At 38.9% G+C, this 17,634-nt stretch overlaps 1 protein-coding gene across 6 annotated transcripts in view; it reads left to right on the top strand.

Annotated features, from left to right (window-relative positions):
• The window catches only part of col12a1a (collagen, type XII, alpha 1a), an 89,368-nt gene that overhangs the window by 56,590 nt on the left and 15,144 nt on the right, over nucleotides 1-17,634 (top strand). For all 6 annotated transcript variants that reach the window (XM_060934318.1, XM_060934315.1, XM_060934321.1 and 3 more), the window contains 16 exons: nucleotides 8,091-8,220; nucleotides 8,325-8,467; nucleotides 8,571-8,700; nucleotides 8,983-9,102; nucleotides 9,194-9,340; nucleotides 9,441-9,557; nucleotides 9,721-9,873; nucleotides 9,948-10,022; nucleotides 10,126-10,265; nucleotides 10,390-10,513; nucleotides 13,282-13,425; nucleotides 13,549-13,713; nucleotides 13,821-13,859; nucleotides 13,977-14,115; nucleotides 14,794-14,936; nucleotides 15,253-15,362. In XM_060934318.1, the coding sequence (XP_060790301.1) occupies nucleotides 8,091-8,220; nucleotides 8,325-8,467; nucleotides 8,571-8,700; nucleotides 8,983-9,102; nucleotides 9,194-9,340; nucleotides 9,441-9,557; nucleotides 9,721-9,873; nucleotides 9,948-10,022; nucleotides 10,126-10,265; nucleotides 10,390-10,513; nucleotides 13,282-13,425; nucleotides 13,549-13,713; nucleotides 13,821-13,859; nucleotides 13,977-14,115; nucleotides 14,794-14,936; nucleotides 15,253-15,362 (2,019 nt within the window). The remainder of the gene's footprint in view (nucleotides 1-8,090; nucleotides 8,221-8,324; nucleotides 8,468-8,570; nucleotides 8,701-8,982; nucleotides 9,103-9,193; nucleotides 9,341-9,440; nucleotides 9,558-9,720; nucleotides 9,874-9,947; nucleotides 10,023-10,125; nucleotides 10,266-10,389; nucleotides 10,514-13,281; nucleotides 13,426-13,548; nucleotides 13,714-13,820; nucleotides 13,860-13,976; nucleotides 14,116-14,793; nucleotides 14,937-15,252; nucleotides 15,363-17,634) is intronic.

The following is a 17,634-nucleotide window of genomic DNA, read 5'->3' as shown; positions in this document are numbered from 1 at the left end:
GTTAGATGCCTTGCTCAAGGGTACTTGAGCCATTCCTGTTGGTCCAGGGAATCAAACCGGCGACCTTTTGGTCCCAAAGCTGCAACACAGACCATGGCTTCCCCATGGCTTGTACATGCATCTCTTAACCAAAGCCAAAACCTTTTTACTAACATCAAGGAAGAGAATTATTATGAAAAAGAGAGGGTTTTTTTCACTATTTAGCCAGTTTTCCATAATTGTTGCATTATGTTTGACAAAACCTGACAGATTTTAGCTCTCAGAGATTTTTCCATATTTCTCATTGCTTAATTTATTTTACAGTAAACTCACCACTTATTTCCATTTTAACTGAAACCTTTACAACATCAGGTCCTGAATTCTGAAGCAATACAATTATTCATAAAAAATGAAAAAGGTCAATCATAATATCAATGAGACATTGTTTTAGGAAGTGAATGCTTGCCAGATTCAACAGAGGCCCAAGAGCTTTTGTGTCATGTGTAATTCAGCAGACGGAGGTAAACCAAATCACACCCTTTCATCAAAGGGGAGGTCATGGAGCTTGAGTTATTACACACTGGATCTCAGCCACACTGCCAGAGAAGAGTTTGGCTGATTTCTGAGGCTTACTTCCCCCTCAGCGGTCACTCACTGTGTTGGATAATGCATCCAACACTCATGCTAGCATAAAAGTAAAGGTATCTTTTGGAACGATGACTTGTGCAAAACTTGAAGTATACCTAATGTATTAGGAAAGTACGCAAGTAGGAGTCGAAAGTAATTGATCTTATATGCACTTAGTGGTGCTTGAAAGTTTGCGAACCCTTTAGAATTTTCTATATTTCTATACCAAAAACAACATCAGATTTTCACACAAGTCCTAAAAGTAGATAAAGAGAACCCAGTTAAACGAATGAGACAAAAATATTATACTTGAGCACTTATTTATTGAGGAAAATGATCCAAGATTACATATCTGTGAGTGGCAAAAGTGTGTGAACCTTTGCTTTCAGTATCTGGTGTGACCCCCTTGTGCAGCAATAAATGCAACTAAACGTTTCCGTTAACTGTTGATCAGTCCTGCACACCGGCTTGGAGGAATTTTAGCCCATTCCTCCATACAGAACAGCTTCAACTCTGGGATGTTGGTGGGTTTCCTCACATGAACTGCTCGCTTCAGGTTCTTCCACAACATTTCGATTGGATTAAGGTCAGGACTTTGACTTGGCCATTCCAAAACATGAACTTTATTCTTCTTTAACCATTCTTTGGTAGAATGACTTGTGTGCTTAGGGTCATTGTCTTGCTGCATGACCCACCTTCTTTTGAGATTCAGTTCATGGACAGATATCCTGACATTTTCCTTTAGAATTCTCTGGTATAATTCAGAATTCATTGTTCCATTAATGGTGGCAAGCTGTCCTGGCCCAGATGCGGCAAAACAGGCCCAAACCATGACACTGCCACCACCACGTTTCACAGATGGGATAAGGTTCTTATGCTGGAATGCAGTGTTTTCCTTTCTCCAAACATAATGCTTCTCATTTAAAATAAGTTCTATTTTGGTCTCATCTGTCCACAAAAAAGTTTTCCAATAGCCTTCTGGCTTGTCCATGTGATCTTTAGCAAACTGCAGATTAGCAGCAATGTTCTTTTTGGAGAGCAGTGGCTTTCTCCTTGCCACCCTGCCATGCACACCATTGTTGTTCAGTGTTCTCCTGATGGTGGACTCATGAACATTAACATTAGCCAATGTGAGAGAGGCCTTCAGTTGCTTAGAAGTTACCCTGGGGTCCTTTGTGACTTCGCTGACTATTACATGCCTTGCTCTTGGACTGATCTTTGTTGGTCGACCACTCCTGGGAAGGGTAATAATGGTCTTGAATTTCCTCCATTTGTACCCAATCTGTCTGACTGTGGATTGCTGGAGTCCAAACTCTTTAGAGATGGTTTTGTAACCTTTTCCAGTCTGATGAGCATCAACAATGCTTTTTCTGAGGTCCTCATAAATCTCCTTTGTTCGTGTCATGATACACTTCCACAAACGTGTTGTGAAGATCAGACTTTGATAGATCCCTGTTCTTTAAATAAAACGGGGTGCCCACTCACACCTGATTGTCATCCCATTGATTGAAAACACCTGACTCTAATTTCACCTTCAAATTAACTGCTAATCCTAGAGGTTCACATACTTTTGCCACTGACAGATATGTAATATTGGATCATTTTTCTCAATAAATAAATTATCAAGTATAATAGTTTTATCTCATTTGTTTAACTGGGTTCTCTTTATCTACTTTTAGGATTTGTGTGAAAATCTGATGTTGTTTTAGGTCATATTTATGCAGAAATATAGAAAATTATAAGGGGTTCACAAACTTTCAAGCACCACTGTATGGATTAAATGTACTTGTTTATAATTAACATGATCATCCAGTTTTCTTTTACATATACTTTGTTTTAATTGTATTAATTATCGGCATCATATAATTACATTTAACACAAATATCATAGGCGGCACGGTGGTGTAGTGGTTAGCGCTGTCGCCTCACAGCAAGAAGGTCCTGGGTTCGAGCCCCGGGGCCGGCGAGGGCCTTTCTGTGCGGAGTTTGCATGTTCTCCCCATGTCCGCGTGGGTTTCCTCCGGGTGCTCCGGTTTCCCCCACAGTCCAAAGACATGCAGGTTAGGTTAACTGGTGGCTCTAAATTGACCGTAGGTGTGAATGTGAGTGTGAATGGTTGTCTGTGTCTATGTGTCAGCCCTGTGATGACCTGGCAACTTGTCCAGGGTGTACCCCGCCTTTCGCCCGTAGTCAGCTGGAATAGGCTCCAGCTTGCCTGCGACCCTGTAGAACAGGATAAAGCGGCTAGAGATAATGAGATGAATGAGACAAATATCATACAAGATAACTAACGTTTGCTTACTAAAATTGAGCAAATATTGTTTCTGATCTACAGCGTCATAATTGTTATATTTGACATTTGATTTATTTCAAAACATTCTAAGCTGCAACAGTTAACAACTTGTCATCTTAGGTCTTCTACGTATATGGAAACATGGATGGATCATAGTAATATAACAATTTTATGACTTTCCTACCTCATATGATGTTTTTCACTTAACGCTTTGTCTGATGATGCAGAAGTAAGTCATTTCCAGTCAGTAAACAAGATATTTTTAATGATTTTTCATAAAGTATAAAAACTTACAAGCACATTTCCATCACCATTAAATGGATAATTGGATGGCTGAAAAATAAGATTTGTATATCATAAATGATTTTTTTTTCTTAAATGCTGGCAAAATGTAAGTAGTCTGTCTCTGGAAATGTTTTATAGCAAAAGTATAGCTTTGTTTTTGAAAATGTAATAACTTACAAGTTACAGTCCAAATATGCATTTGCACTGAGGTTCAATAGAACTTTATTTAACCTGTCTTTTCACACCAGTGATACAATACAAAGTAATAGTGATATAACTACAGGGTTCGTACGGTCATGGAAAACCTGGAAAAGTTATGGAATGTGATTTATGTCGTTTTCCAGGACTGGAATACTCCTGGAAACACGAGCACCCTGGAAAAGTTATGGAATTTATCCGCCTTCCTTTGTGAACAGACAATGTGATTTAAAATTGGTTATTGTATATTGTAAACAACTTTATAAGAAAATTGTGCGTGTTGATTTGATTAACCGGCCAGTGCGGAGATCATTACTGATCCGCTTTTTCCCCCTCTCCGGCCACTGTTCATATCACGTGTGACGTGCGTTGCCTAGATGCAATGTAAACTCCCCTCAGTCTTTAGATCAGATCGTGTGGCTTGTACTATGCCAAGAGACAAAGTACACAATGCCAGGGAAATGTACATTTAATAATGTCTGGCTTCATGCCGAAAAATACAAATCATGGTTGGAGAGGGTAGAGGACCCTGGAAGAGCCAAATGTGTCTTGTGCAGTAAAATATTCGACATAGCTAACATGGTAGAAGCAGCTCTTACTAGCCATGCCAAAGGCGCTAAGCACCAAGCTGTAGTCGCTGCCCGCCAAGCAAACTCGATCGCCAGTTTTTTTCAACCTCACACGACGACACCCACATCCACGCCGACATCTACCTGCATTACTGCCACTTTGTCTTTGAGACAAGGAACGCTTTCAAGTGCTGTGACTAGAAATGACTCGCTTACTGCGGAGATATTCTGGGCGCTAAAGGTAATCAAAGCTCACTTCTCCTTCAAGTCGTGTGAGGATACAGCCCAGTTGTTCCAGGCCATGTTTCCCGATAGTCAGATAGCCACAAGATTTGCATGCGGTGAACGCAAGTGTGCATATCTCTGCACATTTGGACTATCTTCATAACAAGAAAAGAATGAGAATGCGAGATTGTGAAAGCAGCCATATATCCTGTTTATTCCGAACATGCATATTTGATGTTTGAACATGTTGATCGAATAACAACGCAAACAATGGACTCCAGTCTTCAGCTCAGACAAAATAAGTGAGAAGGAATGAGGTGAATGCAGCACCAAATAAGAGAAGCAGAAAGACTGTAACTCAAGAAAACCCCTATTAATCCATTAAATGTCTAGGTTCACATTCGTGAACCCCTACTACAACACACCTTTCCTATTAGTTTCACTGCAGTTACTGAATAAATAAACTTAAAGGAACAGTCCACCGTACTTCCATAATAAAATATGCTCTTATCTGAATTGAGACGAGCTGCTCCGTACCTGTCCGAGCTTTGCGCGACCTCCCAGTCAGTCAGACGCAGTCAGACCTAACTACAGCCCCAAAAAATACCATTGGCCATACTGAGCTTAGCTACATTGCTAACAGGAGTGACAGCGCGTCTGACTGCGTCTGACTGACTGGGAGGTCGCGCAAAGCTCGGACAGGTACGGAGCAGCTCGTCTCAATTCAGATAAGAGCATATTTCATTATGGAAGTACAGTGGACTGTTCCTTTAAATGGTTATAATGTGGAAAATTCCTTTTAATTTTGTTCTAAGGGTGTGCACATTTTGGTTGCATTGTTGCTTCTATTAAACACTTTTACTTTGTACTAACTATGGTTTACATAATATTTGGCATATATATATACAGTTGTGGTCAGAAGTTTACATACAATGACATGAATGTCCTCTTGGATATGAATGTCATGGCAATATTTGGGCTTTCAGTAATTTCTTTGAACTGTTCTTTTTCTGTGGCAGAATGTACAGCATGCATCTTTAATTTAAAAAAAACAACACTAGAATTTGGTGCACAAGTTTTAATTTTCTTTGGGTTTTCTGAAATCAACACAGGGTCAAAAGTATACATACAGCACACCTAATATTGACATTTTAGAGGTGATGCGTAGTCATGGAAACTTGTGGCCAACTCATGGAAAAGTCATGGAAATTTGTTGGTTAAAATGTGTACGAACCCTGTAACTAGAATAATACAAGTTCTTTGCCACTACTCTGGTTTCCCAGCAGGCCATTTTGGATCTCTAAGGAACATTCCAGTGGAAACCACATCTTACAAATGTAAAGGTTCCAGCTTGATGGGAAATTTAAATTGGTACCTGGTGTTGGTCCTAACTGGCTTCATGTGGAAATTGCTACAGTCAAATGAAACCAACTGAAATGAATGCAATACCATTTTTAAATAGTTAAAGACAAGTTGCTTTACTCTAATATAGCATATTGGGATTTCCTTGGAACTAATAAAATTATTATTTTAATTGCAGTTTTAACACAACCATGCTATATCAAAATACTGTGTGTGTGTGTGTGTGTGTGTGTGTGTGTGTGTGTTTAATACATTTGACTGTGGTCAGAGTAATTGCCCCCAATCAGAGGTATCTGTAAGTAGCCATGAAGCTTTGTGCACATAAAAATTAAATCTTTCCAGGCTTTGTTAGAAACCGGCGTTGCTTCGTACTCTCTGCTCATTTCTGCAGCATGTGTTTTGTAGAAACTTCAAAATGGCTGATGTTGAACAAATTCTTTGACCGTTTAACAACATAGACCTTGTCGTTAACATATCAAAGACATGTTTTTGGATAATGCTTCACTTTGCAATGGTTACATAAGAGAAAATGGATTAAGGGGAGACAGATGTCAGGAAGAAAAAACTGCAATTTCAAAGTCACCACAAACAGATTTTGTCACCAGAGGTTCTTAGTCTTAAATGAATAGCTTACCTCAGAAATGATTCTGCTCTGGACTGGGTTTTTGGGTAATAACTAACATACTGAGATCGGAGCACAGCTTCTGAAGCAAATATTTATTAGTAAAATGTTTAGTTCAATATGACACAGTTTGCTGTGTTCTGGCATGTCATGTGGTGTCAGATATATCCTATGCATACAGTGCCTTGCAAAAGTATTCATAACCCTTGAACTTGTTCACATTTTTCCACCTTACAACCACAAACTTAAAAGTTTTTTTTTGAGATTTTATGTGATAGACCAACACAGAGTAGCACATAATTGTGAAGTGAAACGAAAATGATAAATGGTCTTCAAAATTTTAAACAAATAAAAATCTGAAAAATGTGATGTGCATTAGTATTCAGCCCCCCTGCGTCAATACTTTGTAGAGCCACCTTTTGCTGCAATTACAGCTGCAAGTCTTTTGTGGTATGTCTCTACCAGCTTTGCACATCTAGACACTGAAATTTTTGCCCATTCTTCTTTGCAAAATAGCTCAAGCTCAGCCAGATTGGATGGAGAGCATCTGTGAACAGCAATTTTCAAGTCTTGCCACAGATGCTCAATGGGATTTAGGTCTGGACTTTGACTGGGCCATTCTAACACATGAATATTCTTTGATCTAAACCATTCCATTGAGCTCTGGCTGTATATTTAGGGTCATTGTCTTGCTGGAAGGTGAATCTCCTTCCCAGTCTCAAGTCTTTTGCAGCCTCCAACAGGTTTTCTTCCAGGATTGCCCTGTATTTAGCTCCATCCATCTTCCCATCAACTCTGACCAGCTTCTCTGTCTCTGCTGAAGAAAAGCATCCCCATAGCATGATGCTGCCACCACCATGTTTCACAGTGGGGATGGTGTGTGCAGGGTGATAAGCAGTGTTAGTTTTCTGCCACACATAGCGCTTTGCATTTAGGCTAAAAAGTTCAACTTTGGTCTCATCTGACCAAAGCACCTTCTTCCACATGTTTGCTGTGTCCCCTACATGGCTTCTTATGCCTGTCTTTCAACAATGGCTTTCTTCTTGCCACACTTCCAAAAAGGCCAGATTTGTGGAGTGTACGACTTATAGTTGTCCTGTGCACAGATTCTCCCACCTGAGCTGCGGATTTCTGCAGCTCCTCCAGAGTGATCATGGGCCTCTTGGCTGCTTCTCTGACCAGCACTCTCCTTGCTCGCTCTGTCAGTTTAGGTGGACGACCATGTCTTGGTAGGTTTGCAGTTGTGCCATACTTTTTCCATTTTTGAATGATGGATTGAACAGTGCTTCTTGAGATGTTCAGAGCTTGGGATATTTTTTTATAACCTAACCCTGCTTTAAACTTCTCCAGAACTTTATCCCTGACCTGTCTGGTGAGTTCTTTGGTCTTCATGATGCTGTTTGTTCTTCAGTGTTCTCTAACAAACCACTGAGGCCTTCACAGAACAAGTGTATTTATGCTGAGAGTAAATTACACACAGTAGGACTCTATTAACTAATTAGATGGCTTCTGAAGGCAATTGATTGCACTGGATTGTATTTAGAGGTATCAGAGTCCAGGGGGCTGAATACTAATGCACACCACATTTTTCAGATTTTTATTTGTTTAAAATTTTGAAGACCATTTATCATTTTCATTTCACTTCACAATTATGTGCTACTCTGTGTTGGTCTATCACATAAAATCTCAATAAAAAACTTTTAAGTTCGTGGTTGTAAGGTGGAAAAATGTGAAAAAGTTCAAGGGGTATGAATACTTTTGCAAGGCACTGTAAGAGATGAATCTGCCATCATCAGCTTGGTCAGTTCTTTGTTAATAAGCTGTTAATATTTGTGTTCATGTTAAGCTTATGTATTTATATACTGTAGTTGCAGGAAAAGTTGCTACTCTTTCACCCGTTCATAAACCTAAGTTTTTCATCTGTCTTGTAGATCCTTGTTCCAGGGAATACCCATACTGCCTTGCTGGAGCAGCTACTGCCAGACACTGACTACTCAGTTGCTGTGGTTGCACTGTATGCTGACGGAGAGGGCTCTGCAGTGGAAGACAGTGGCAAAACATGTCAGTACTTGTCTTGATCTGTTTATTCAGTGACCCGGACAACTTCGAACCACTAAGGACAGTTTGTTGAATTATTCAATGTATTTGCTGTATTCTGGTTGTAGTGCCACGCAGTGCTCCCAGGAACATGCGTGTCTATGACCCCACCACAAACACTCTGAGTGTGAGCTGGGAGCATGCAGTAGGACCTGTGCACCAGTACCGCATCAGCTATGCACCAACCACTGGGGATCCCATTGAGGAGTTTGTAAGTTTGAATATGTAGCATGTAACAATAACAGCAGGTGGCACATAAACTGCATTTTTGCTCTTGGATAACTTTCTTGTACTGTATGTTGTTTTATTTATAGACAAGTGTTCCTGGCAACAGAAACAATGTCATCTTGCAGAACCTTCAGCCAGATACACCTTATAAGATCAACGTGATGGCTTTGTACCCAGATGGTCCTGGAGGAGAGCTTTCTGGAGATGGACACACTTGTAATATATCAGAAACATATACATACACACACATTAAGACATGCATTTATGCCAAGGTGCACAGTAAACATATATATCCAATATGCCTTGAAAAATAAATATAAGATCTCAAAGCTTTCCGTAGGGAAAAACACAATATATCATTAACCACAGACTGAAATACAGAAAAAATGAAATCCCATTTAATTCATATTTAAGATTCGCTCTTCTCCAAAACTGCTTCTTCGCCTAATTCTTCACAGTTTGCATTTTCAGTCTGGTTATTCTGTGTCTTACCCATAGTGGGACTTATAGCACCACGTAACCTGCGTGTGTCAGATGAATGGTACACGCGTTTCCGTGTTTCATGGGACCCAGCACCTGCCAAGGTTAACGGGTACAAGATCACCTACACACCTGAGGGTGAGCAAATTAGTGTCTACTTGTACTGTCACTGGTTACGTTTTCTTGTTAATAACAAACTAAGGAATATTTCTATTTTTGTAAATTACAGGTACTGATAGGACTCAGGAGGTGTTTGTTGGAGATGTGACCACACAAATCCTTCACAACCTCAATCCTGGAACTTCATATGATGTGAATGTCTTTGCCCAGTATGATGCTGGCATGAGCGGTCCTCTTGTCGGCCAGGGCACAACCTGTATGTATACATTATAGCACATAAACATGACTTTGAAGTTAAGAAACTTTGATGAAAATATTCTTACTTACTGGCTTTCAAATTTTTCCTGCCTTCCCAGTGTACATGAATGTTACCGACCTCACAACGTATAATGTGGGATATGACTCATTCTGCCTAAGGTGGTCTCCACATCGGGCTGCTACCTCTTACAGAATTAAAATTAACCCTTTTGACCGTGAGTTTGACATATTAGAGAATTATCAAAGCTTTGGCAAGTTTATATATATATATATATATATATATATATATATATATATATATATATATATTTTTTTTTTTTTTTTGATTCCACCTGAAATATCTCAGTATTTCACTGTCTCTTGCTTTTCTTCCTTCAGCCTCTAACCGTGGGGCCCAGGAGGTCACCGTTACGGCGGCGCAGAGTCAGTACTGTTTTGATGGCCTGAGCCCAGATGCATTGTACAACGCCACTGTATACACTCAAACACCCAATCTGGAGGGACCTGGAGTCAGCACTAAAGAGCGCACTCGTAAGTAGACTTGGGTAAACATATAACCATATTCTTGTATATCAGATCTATTGACAATTTAATTTTTCTATTAGTTGTGAAGCCCACTGTAGCCCCTACACTGCCACCAACTCCTCCACCACCTCCTACTATCCCTGCTCCCTGGGAGGGTAAGAATAATACTGTTGATTTTCTTGATGAGCTTACTGAACAGATTGGCTTCTTTTTTTTCTTTTTCTAATATACTGCAATGAATATTTTTACATAATCCAGTGTGTAAAGGTGCTAAAGCTGACCTTGTGTTCCTCATTGATGGCTCTTGGAGTATTGGAGATGAGAGCTTTAATAAAGTCCTCCAGTTTGTATTCAGCATGATTGGAGCATTTGAGGTCATCAGTCATGAAGGCATGCAGGTAACCAAACTGTCAAAAACTTCAGAATTAACAGTGTGTTCACAGTGCTCTTTCATGTTGACTTGGTTTTAAGTGCTGCCCAAGCTCACGGTGGAAAATTGACTTTTTTCCCCTCTGAGAACAGGTGTCCTTTGTGCAGTACAGTGATGACGCCAGGACAGAATTCAAGTTGAACACCTACCATGACAAGGGAATGGCTCTGTCTGCAGTGCAGATGGTCAGCTACAGAGGAGGAAACACCAAAACAGGTTACTGTCTGTGCTAACCATAAATAAACAGAATAACATTTATTAATTCAGCAAATGCTTTTATCCAAAACAACTTAGAATTCAGAGCTGACACAGTCCAAGCATAGAGCTAAGGCTTTGCTCAACAGCTTAAGGGCTTTCTGGCAGTCCTGGCATTTGAACCTGCGACCATACAATAAATAGCTCAAACTTTAACCACTGAGCCATTACCGCCTACAAGAAGTTGTTGTGGTGGTGTTTGAAATGAAGAATATTAATGTTCTTCGACAAATGAAAATGATAATAGGGTTGAAGGTACGAGTTCTAGTCAATGTGTTCGAATTGAACCCATGACATCGGCTTTACTAGCATCTCACTCCACAGGACATGTACTGAGTTTGAGAATGGAAAGAGTTTTTAATTCTCCTGTGTTGAAATTAAGTGTCTAGAGTTACTGTACATAGTCAGATTCAATAAGACCCATTTCCATATCTTTCTATGTTAAAAACGCAGAAATTTTTTGAAAATGATTTTGAGCATGAAAGAGCATTTTTGGCCAAGAATGTGTATCTCCTGGGCACAACCTAAAGCACACTTCCCAGCACTAAGTGAACTGTACTGCACAGCATGTGAATATTTAGTGGCTGTACCTGTTGACATAACCTTTGTCTACTTATACGTTTTGGTAATCTGGATCAACAACGTTCACATATTTTTAAATTTGTAGTAACAGTTTGCAGGACTGTTGCATGAAAAGTTAAAAAGCTTAGTAGAACCCATACCATTTTCTGACAGCTTTATTTGCATGAAATCAAATGAAATCCAAGCATACTGCTCTTGTTCAAATTTGTATGAATATCTCATGAGATCAGGCTGGCTGGATTAACAATTTATGCTACTTCCTCTGAAAATGATTGGGTTTAATGAATTTTGTCATTTTTGATGAAGTTACATTGAAACTAAATTAGTGCATTTTATCATTGTCTAGCATGCTTTGGTTTCAGTATTTTTAGTTTAGGTTTCAGCCAGAAATTTTCATTTGACCCATCACTTTCTCAAGAAAAGAATGTGATGGCTTCCCGTCAGAGGTGGGTAGAAACATGTTATGTTTACTCTGTTACATGTTCACGGCTATGTGCTGCTCTGTGGCTCTTGGCTCTTTCCTCTTTATCCTGGAACATTTATTTAACTAACCTGTGGAAAAAATTGCTTTAATTTGTTATTCACTAAACGTTTAATTTCTTAGCGGAGCCCTATATTTAAGAGAATATGGTAATGCATCGAATTGATTTTTGATGGCTTGACCGCATGATGTCCGTACGTGTGACGAACGACATACATGTACCACCACAGGGAACCCGATCATGAGTATAAGGCAACATATCTCATAAACACTTCACCACTGGACAATGAAATTTGCATATTTATTTGCATAAGATAGATGGGTTTTATCCAGTAGTTATTTTTAATTTGCTTTTTAAAAAATAACTTGTGATTATTTACTAACACCTTTTATGGAAAATATTCAATACAGTTTCATATAAAACTAGTTAAACAGTTTTATTAGTCCACTAGCTTGTTGGACAATTGACAGTTTCTGTTATGTAAGGGGGTAGACAGATGTAAGTGCAAGAAGTGTTTTATTGAACGCAAACTAGCAAACTTCCAAAATGTAGACAAAGGCAGAGTCGAAAAACAGGCATTGGTCCAGTGAGGCACAGACAGAATATCAGAGGGAATACAATACTCAATGTCCAAAATCACAAACAGGGTCAAAACCAGAAAACGATACAAAATACAAGGCGTTCGCAAAGTCTGTATGTTACCGAGAGTCCTTAAATGTATACGCTGTGATTGCACTCTAATCAGGAACAGGTGCATGCTAATTAGTCCTAATGGCGTGCGAGCACTTTGCAATCTGTGGCCGCGCGCTCCGAGAGCCAAAGCATGTGGAAGTGAAAGATGTAACCAGACAACTGTTAACATATCAAGGTTGATATTCGATTGTAACTATATAGTAATGATGCAAAGTGAAAGCGCTGGTTTAGTGCTGTCCACCAGGCACTCAGCAGAGTCTCACTATAATAAAGTCATGGTGTTGTTTCTGGCGCATGGTATGCGGTGTCAAAGAAATAAATAAATATATATTCATAACTGTGATGCATATCTCATTATTGGTATCGCTGTCACAAGACAATGCAGCAATTTATTGACGCGAAATACACTACACTACACACCTCGATGGTTCGTATGCTATAATATGATTATTCATTAAGGTTGATTTTGAGTCCTTGCAAATATTTTGTTCATACACTCATCAGGAGCGCCGCTTTTAAGCAGTGCCTAAATATCTCTTTATTTTTATTCTTATTTTTTATCAGGAATAATACTTGGATGAGCAGATTTTTGTTGTGTTTATTAGACAGCCATTTAAAGTTTTTATTTTGGACATAACATATTCTGATACATTTGAATGTAATGCATGTCGTAAATCATCATATTATTCACTACCTGAGTAGTCATTTTATGAGGTTCTTATTTACTCATATTCTAGTTATTTTGATGAGTACTTTTACTTCTACTTGAATCATTATTATTATTATTATTATTATTATTATTATTATTATAAAGTAAAAATACTTTTACTTGAGTACAGTTTTTGCTTACTCTACCCATCTCTGGTTCCCATGTAGCTGTCCTAATTTATCTCTTCATGTATCTATGCTGTTGTTCTCAGTGCAGTGACTTATTGCGCTGTTTATAAGAGCACTGTACTGTGTTTGTTTCAGGCGCTGCTCTGAAGCATGTGGGAGAGAAACTCTTCACCTCAGACAGTGGTATGAGGAGGAACGTTCCAAAGGTCCTGGTGGTCGTGACTGATGGCCGCTCTCAGGATGAGGTTAAACAAGGTGCTGCCAAACTGCAACAATCCGGTAAGTGCACAAATGTCTTACCAACATTGTACAATCTGCCAGTAGGAATGTATTTTTAGAACGGAGTAAGGAAAGTTCAAATGAAAGAGATTTTGAACGTAATGCCGTCTTCTTTCCCTGTAGGATTCAGCGTGTTTGTTGTGGGTGTCGCAGATGTGGACATGACGGAACTGAGGAATATCGGAAGCAAGCCGAGCGAGAGACATGTCTTTGTGGTCGATGATTATGATGCATTTGTAAAAATACAAGACAACCTCATTACGTCCATTTGTGAAACAGCAACATCAAGTATGACACTTTTTAAATGTGTTTTTGTTTTAATTTATTTTCTTATTAGAGTGACCTGACAATGGTGTTTTATTTTGTGTTTTTTTTGTTTTTTTTTGTTCTTATAGCATGTCCTTTGATTTTCCTGGATGGATTCACATCACCAGGTACAACTTTGTCATTGTTTTCAGAATAATTATGAAGAGTCATACACTGCTATGGAACACCAAGGTACTTTTGGTGAGTTAGTGTTTATTCTTTGTTTTTAACCTTCTTTTGTTCAGGCTTTAGAATGCTTGAGGCCTTCAACATCACTGACCGAACCTTTGCTGCCACGAATGGAGTGTCTATGGAACCGGGCACTTTCAACAGTTTCATGTCCTACCGGATTCATAAGGATGCATTCATCTCCCAACCAACAAAGTATGAACTCTGTGTACAGTGTGTATTCACTTCTCTAGCATGCCAAGTGAATGGTTCCCAAGTGATCACTGTTATTTTAACGATCTTCAAAGTTTTTGCCATTTATGGTTTCCTTAGTACACTTTCTCAACATGCCAAGCGATTTTTTTTTTTTTTTGTAGGCTTTGAAAATAAGGTGCAAAAAATAAATACTGCATGCATGTAAAATCTCCATAAACCTTTTGGCATTTGTGAAGCTGCTCTCCAGGTTCCTGGCCAAAACTTGATGCATTAATTTGTCCATAATAATTAATGTTTGTGTGTGGGTAGACAATTGTGCAATTTTCAAGGATAATTAGGAAAATATTTTCAATATGTTGCATGTTGTTAAGCATGGAAGATTTTTTTTTTCTTTTTTTGGAAGGTAGTATTGGACATATTTTCCGTTTTCCACACTACTCTGTGTCCACACTCCTCAGGTTCACTGGAGAATTTACACAGCCTCTTATTTTCTTTAATAATCAGCTGAAATTGTGCACTCCATGAATCGATAATATGCTCACATGTCTAACAATGTAGCATGATGAAGCCTTTGGTCTTCATCTTAAGTGTATTTTTAAAAAATTTTTTTTATGTTTTTGGTTTTCTTGAGGTTTTATCATTTGATATTTAAATCATGCTCTTTTCTTTCCTTGAAAGGGAAATCCATCCAGATGGATTGCCGCCATCATACACTCTCATACTTCTTTTCCGGTTGCTCCCTGATACTCCCAAGGATGCATTTGACTTATGGCAGATTTCAGATAGTAGTAACAACCCTGAAGTTGGTCTTACTCTTAGCCGTAAGTGCCACTTTCTTCATTCATTACATTGTATGTTTGTTGATGGCTGGCAAAGACTTCATACACAAGAATTTTATTTTTGTTCAATAAAATTAACAGCTTGCGCCTTTATAGAGGAGCTCCAGCTGTATAGTTTATAGTTGGGTTGATTCCTTAGAGTAATAAAATGACCTTTCAAACTGAGAGTATGCACATTTCTGTTTTTGGCTGGCATGCATGCAAAGCGAGTCTTGTCTTTATATTACTTTTTGTATTATGTCTGTCTAGGCATCTAGAGTAGGGCTATCAATCCAAACCTTTTCTTTTCTATTTTCAGCTTCCAGCAAAGCCATCATATTCTACAATAAGGATACTAGAGGTGAGATCCAGAAAGTTACCTTCGATAATGAACAAGTTAAGAGGATCTTTCATGGAAGCTTCCACAAGGTAGGAGCTATTTTATACCGTATCAGATGATTTGACAGTGTTTTATATGAGAACAACATTATACAAGTATTATTAAAATTGAGCATGTCGTAAATTGAAAATGTATTAATTACGATGAGTCATTATGTCTTCCATACAATATAATGGAAAACTAGACAGCATCAATACACCTGAATTGGATCTGTGGTGTCTATATCCAATCATTTCAAGAACATTAAAAAGTCTTAAACTATTATTTTATTTATTTTTGTTTAGTGGTGTTACCTTTTGTTGCCCGCGAGTTGGCCTAGTGGTTAGCGTGTCTGCCTCTTTACCGGGAGATCGTGAGTTCTACTCACGGTCGGGTCATACCAGAGATCATCATAAAAATGGTACCTACTACCGTCTGGCAAGGCACGCTGCAATACAGATGTGAGTGGGGAAGTCAAACTCTCGCAGTTACCAGAGGACTAGCCCCCCACTGTAACCCTAGCTGTATAGGTGAGAGGCCGAGGGCTGCCGAAACGGAGATCGGCACCGTATCCATGCCTTAAAGAGTTGGTTAGTACTGGGACAGGAGACTGCCTGGGAAGACCAGATCCTGGCATGAGAGGGACTTTGACTTTTTTGACCTTTTGTTGCAATGTAGGTTTTATGCTATTCTAGGCTCTGCAGAAGAAATTTTACATCATGATTAAATTTAATCAAAGTTTAATTGTAATTTGAAGAATTTTTAGTTATTATCAGTTATTTTTATTATTATTCACATTATTAGAAGAAAGGGCTATAACTATCATGGACAGTATCTAAAAATAAAACTGCAAATACCCCCAAATGTTTACTAATTTCAAGCACTAAAATCCATTTTAAAGACCAATAAAAAAAAATATTCAGTCCTGAAATTGAATGTAATTCTATTTAAACTTTACACAGTCTTACGTACAATCAAAGACCACTTTATTAGGAACACAGTGCTAATATTCGGGAGGACCTCCCTTTGTTCTCAAAACGGTCTCAGTTCTTCGTGGCATGGATTCCACAAGATGTTGGAAATATTTCTTCGAGATTCTGGTCCACGTTGACATGATTGCATCACGCAATTCCTGCAGATTTTTCAGGTGCACTTTCATGTGATGAATCTCCTGTTCTGTCACATCCCAATGGTGTTCTATTGGATTCGGATCAGCTGACTGGGAAGGCCACTGAAGAACATTTAACTCCTTTTCATGTTTATGAAACCGGTTTGAGATTACTTTTACTTTGTGACATGGTGCATTATCATACTGGAAGTATCCATTAAAAGATGCCTAATTTGTGGTCATAAAAGGATGCACATGGTCAGCACCAATACTCAAAAAGGCTGTGGCATTCAAGCAATAATTGACTGGTATTAACAGACCCAAACTGTGCCAAGAAAACATTCTCCACACCATTACACCACCCCACCAGCCTGAACTGTTGACCCAAGGCAGGTTTGGTCCATGGATGCATATTGTTGGTGCCAAATTCTGACCCTACCATCTGGGTGCCTCAGCAGAAATCAAGGTTCATCAGATCAGGCTACATTTTTCCGGTCCTCAACTGTCCACTTTTGGTGAGCCTGTGCCCACTGCAGCGTCAGATTTCTGTTCTTGGTTGACAGAAGTGGATTCTCAATGTGGTCTTCCACTGTTGTAGCCCATATACCTCAAGTTTCAATGTGTCGTGTATTGTGAGATGCTTTTCTGTTCACCACAATTATACGGAGTGGTTATCTGAGTTAGTGTAGCCTTTTTATCAGCTCAAACCAGGCTAGCCATTCTCTGCTGACCTTTCTCATCAACAAAGCTTTTCTGTCTGTAAAACTGCCACTCACTGGATGTTTTTCCTTTATTGCACAATTCTGAGTAAACTCTAGAGGCTGTTTCGTGTGAAAGTTGCAGAAGATCAGCAGTTATAGAAATACTACTAAAACCAGCCTGTCTGGCACCAATAATCATGCTACGGTCACAATTACTGAGATCAATTTTTTTTTTTCCCCATTCTGATGGTTGATGTGAACATTACCTGAACTTGCCGGCCTATCTCTGCATGAATTTATGCATTGCATTGCTGCCATGCGACTGGCTGATTAGATGATTGCACGAAGGAGTAGGTGTACATGTGTTCCTAATAAAGTCCTCAGTGAGTGTATTTTAATTGATGTTATGCCCTGAGTGGTAGGCTAAATTCTTGTGTGATGAAGGGTATTACAGTCCCTTATACAACCTCTGAACTTGCAATGTCTGATTCCAGTGTAGATTTGTACTTAGTT

The sequence above is a fragment of the Neoarius graeffei genome, chromosome 11 (assembly GCF_027579695.1).
Source record: "Neoarius graeffei isolate fNeoGra1 chromosome 11, fNeoGra1.pri, whole genome shotgun sequence".
Taxonomy (NCBI): domain Eukaryota; kingdom Metazoa; phylum Chordata; class Actinopteri; order Siluriformes; family Ariidae; genus Neoarius; species Neoarius graeffei.
Note: the sequence above shows the minus strand (reverse complement) of the source record. Positions and strands in the feature narration are given on the sequence as shown.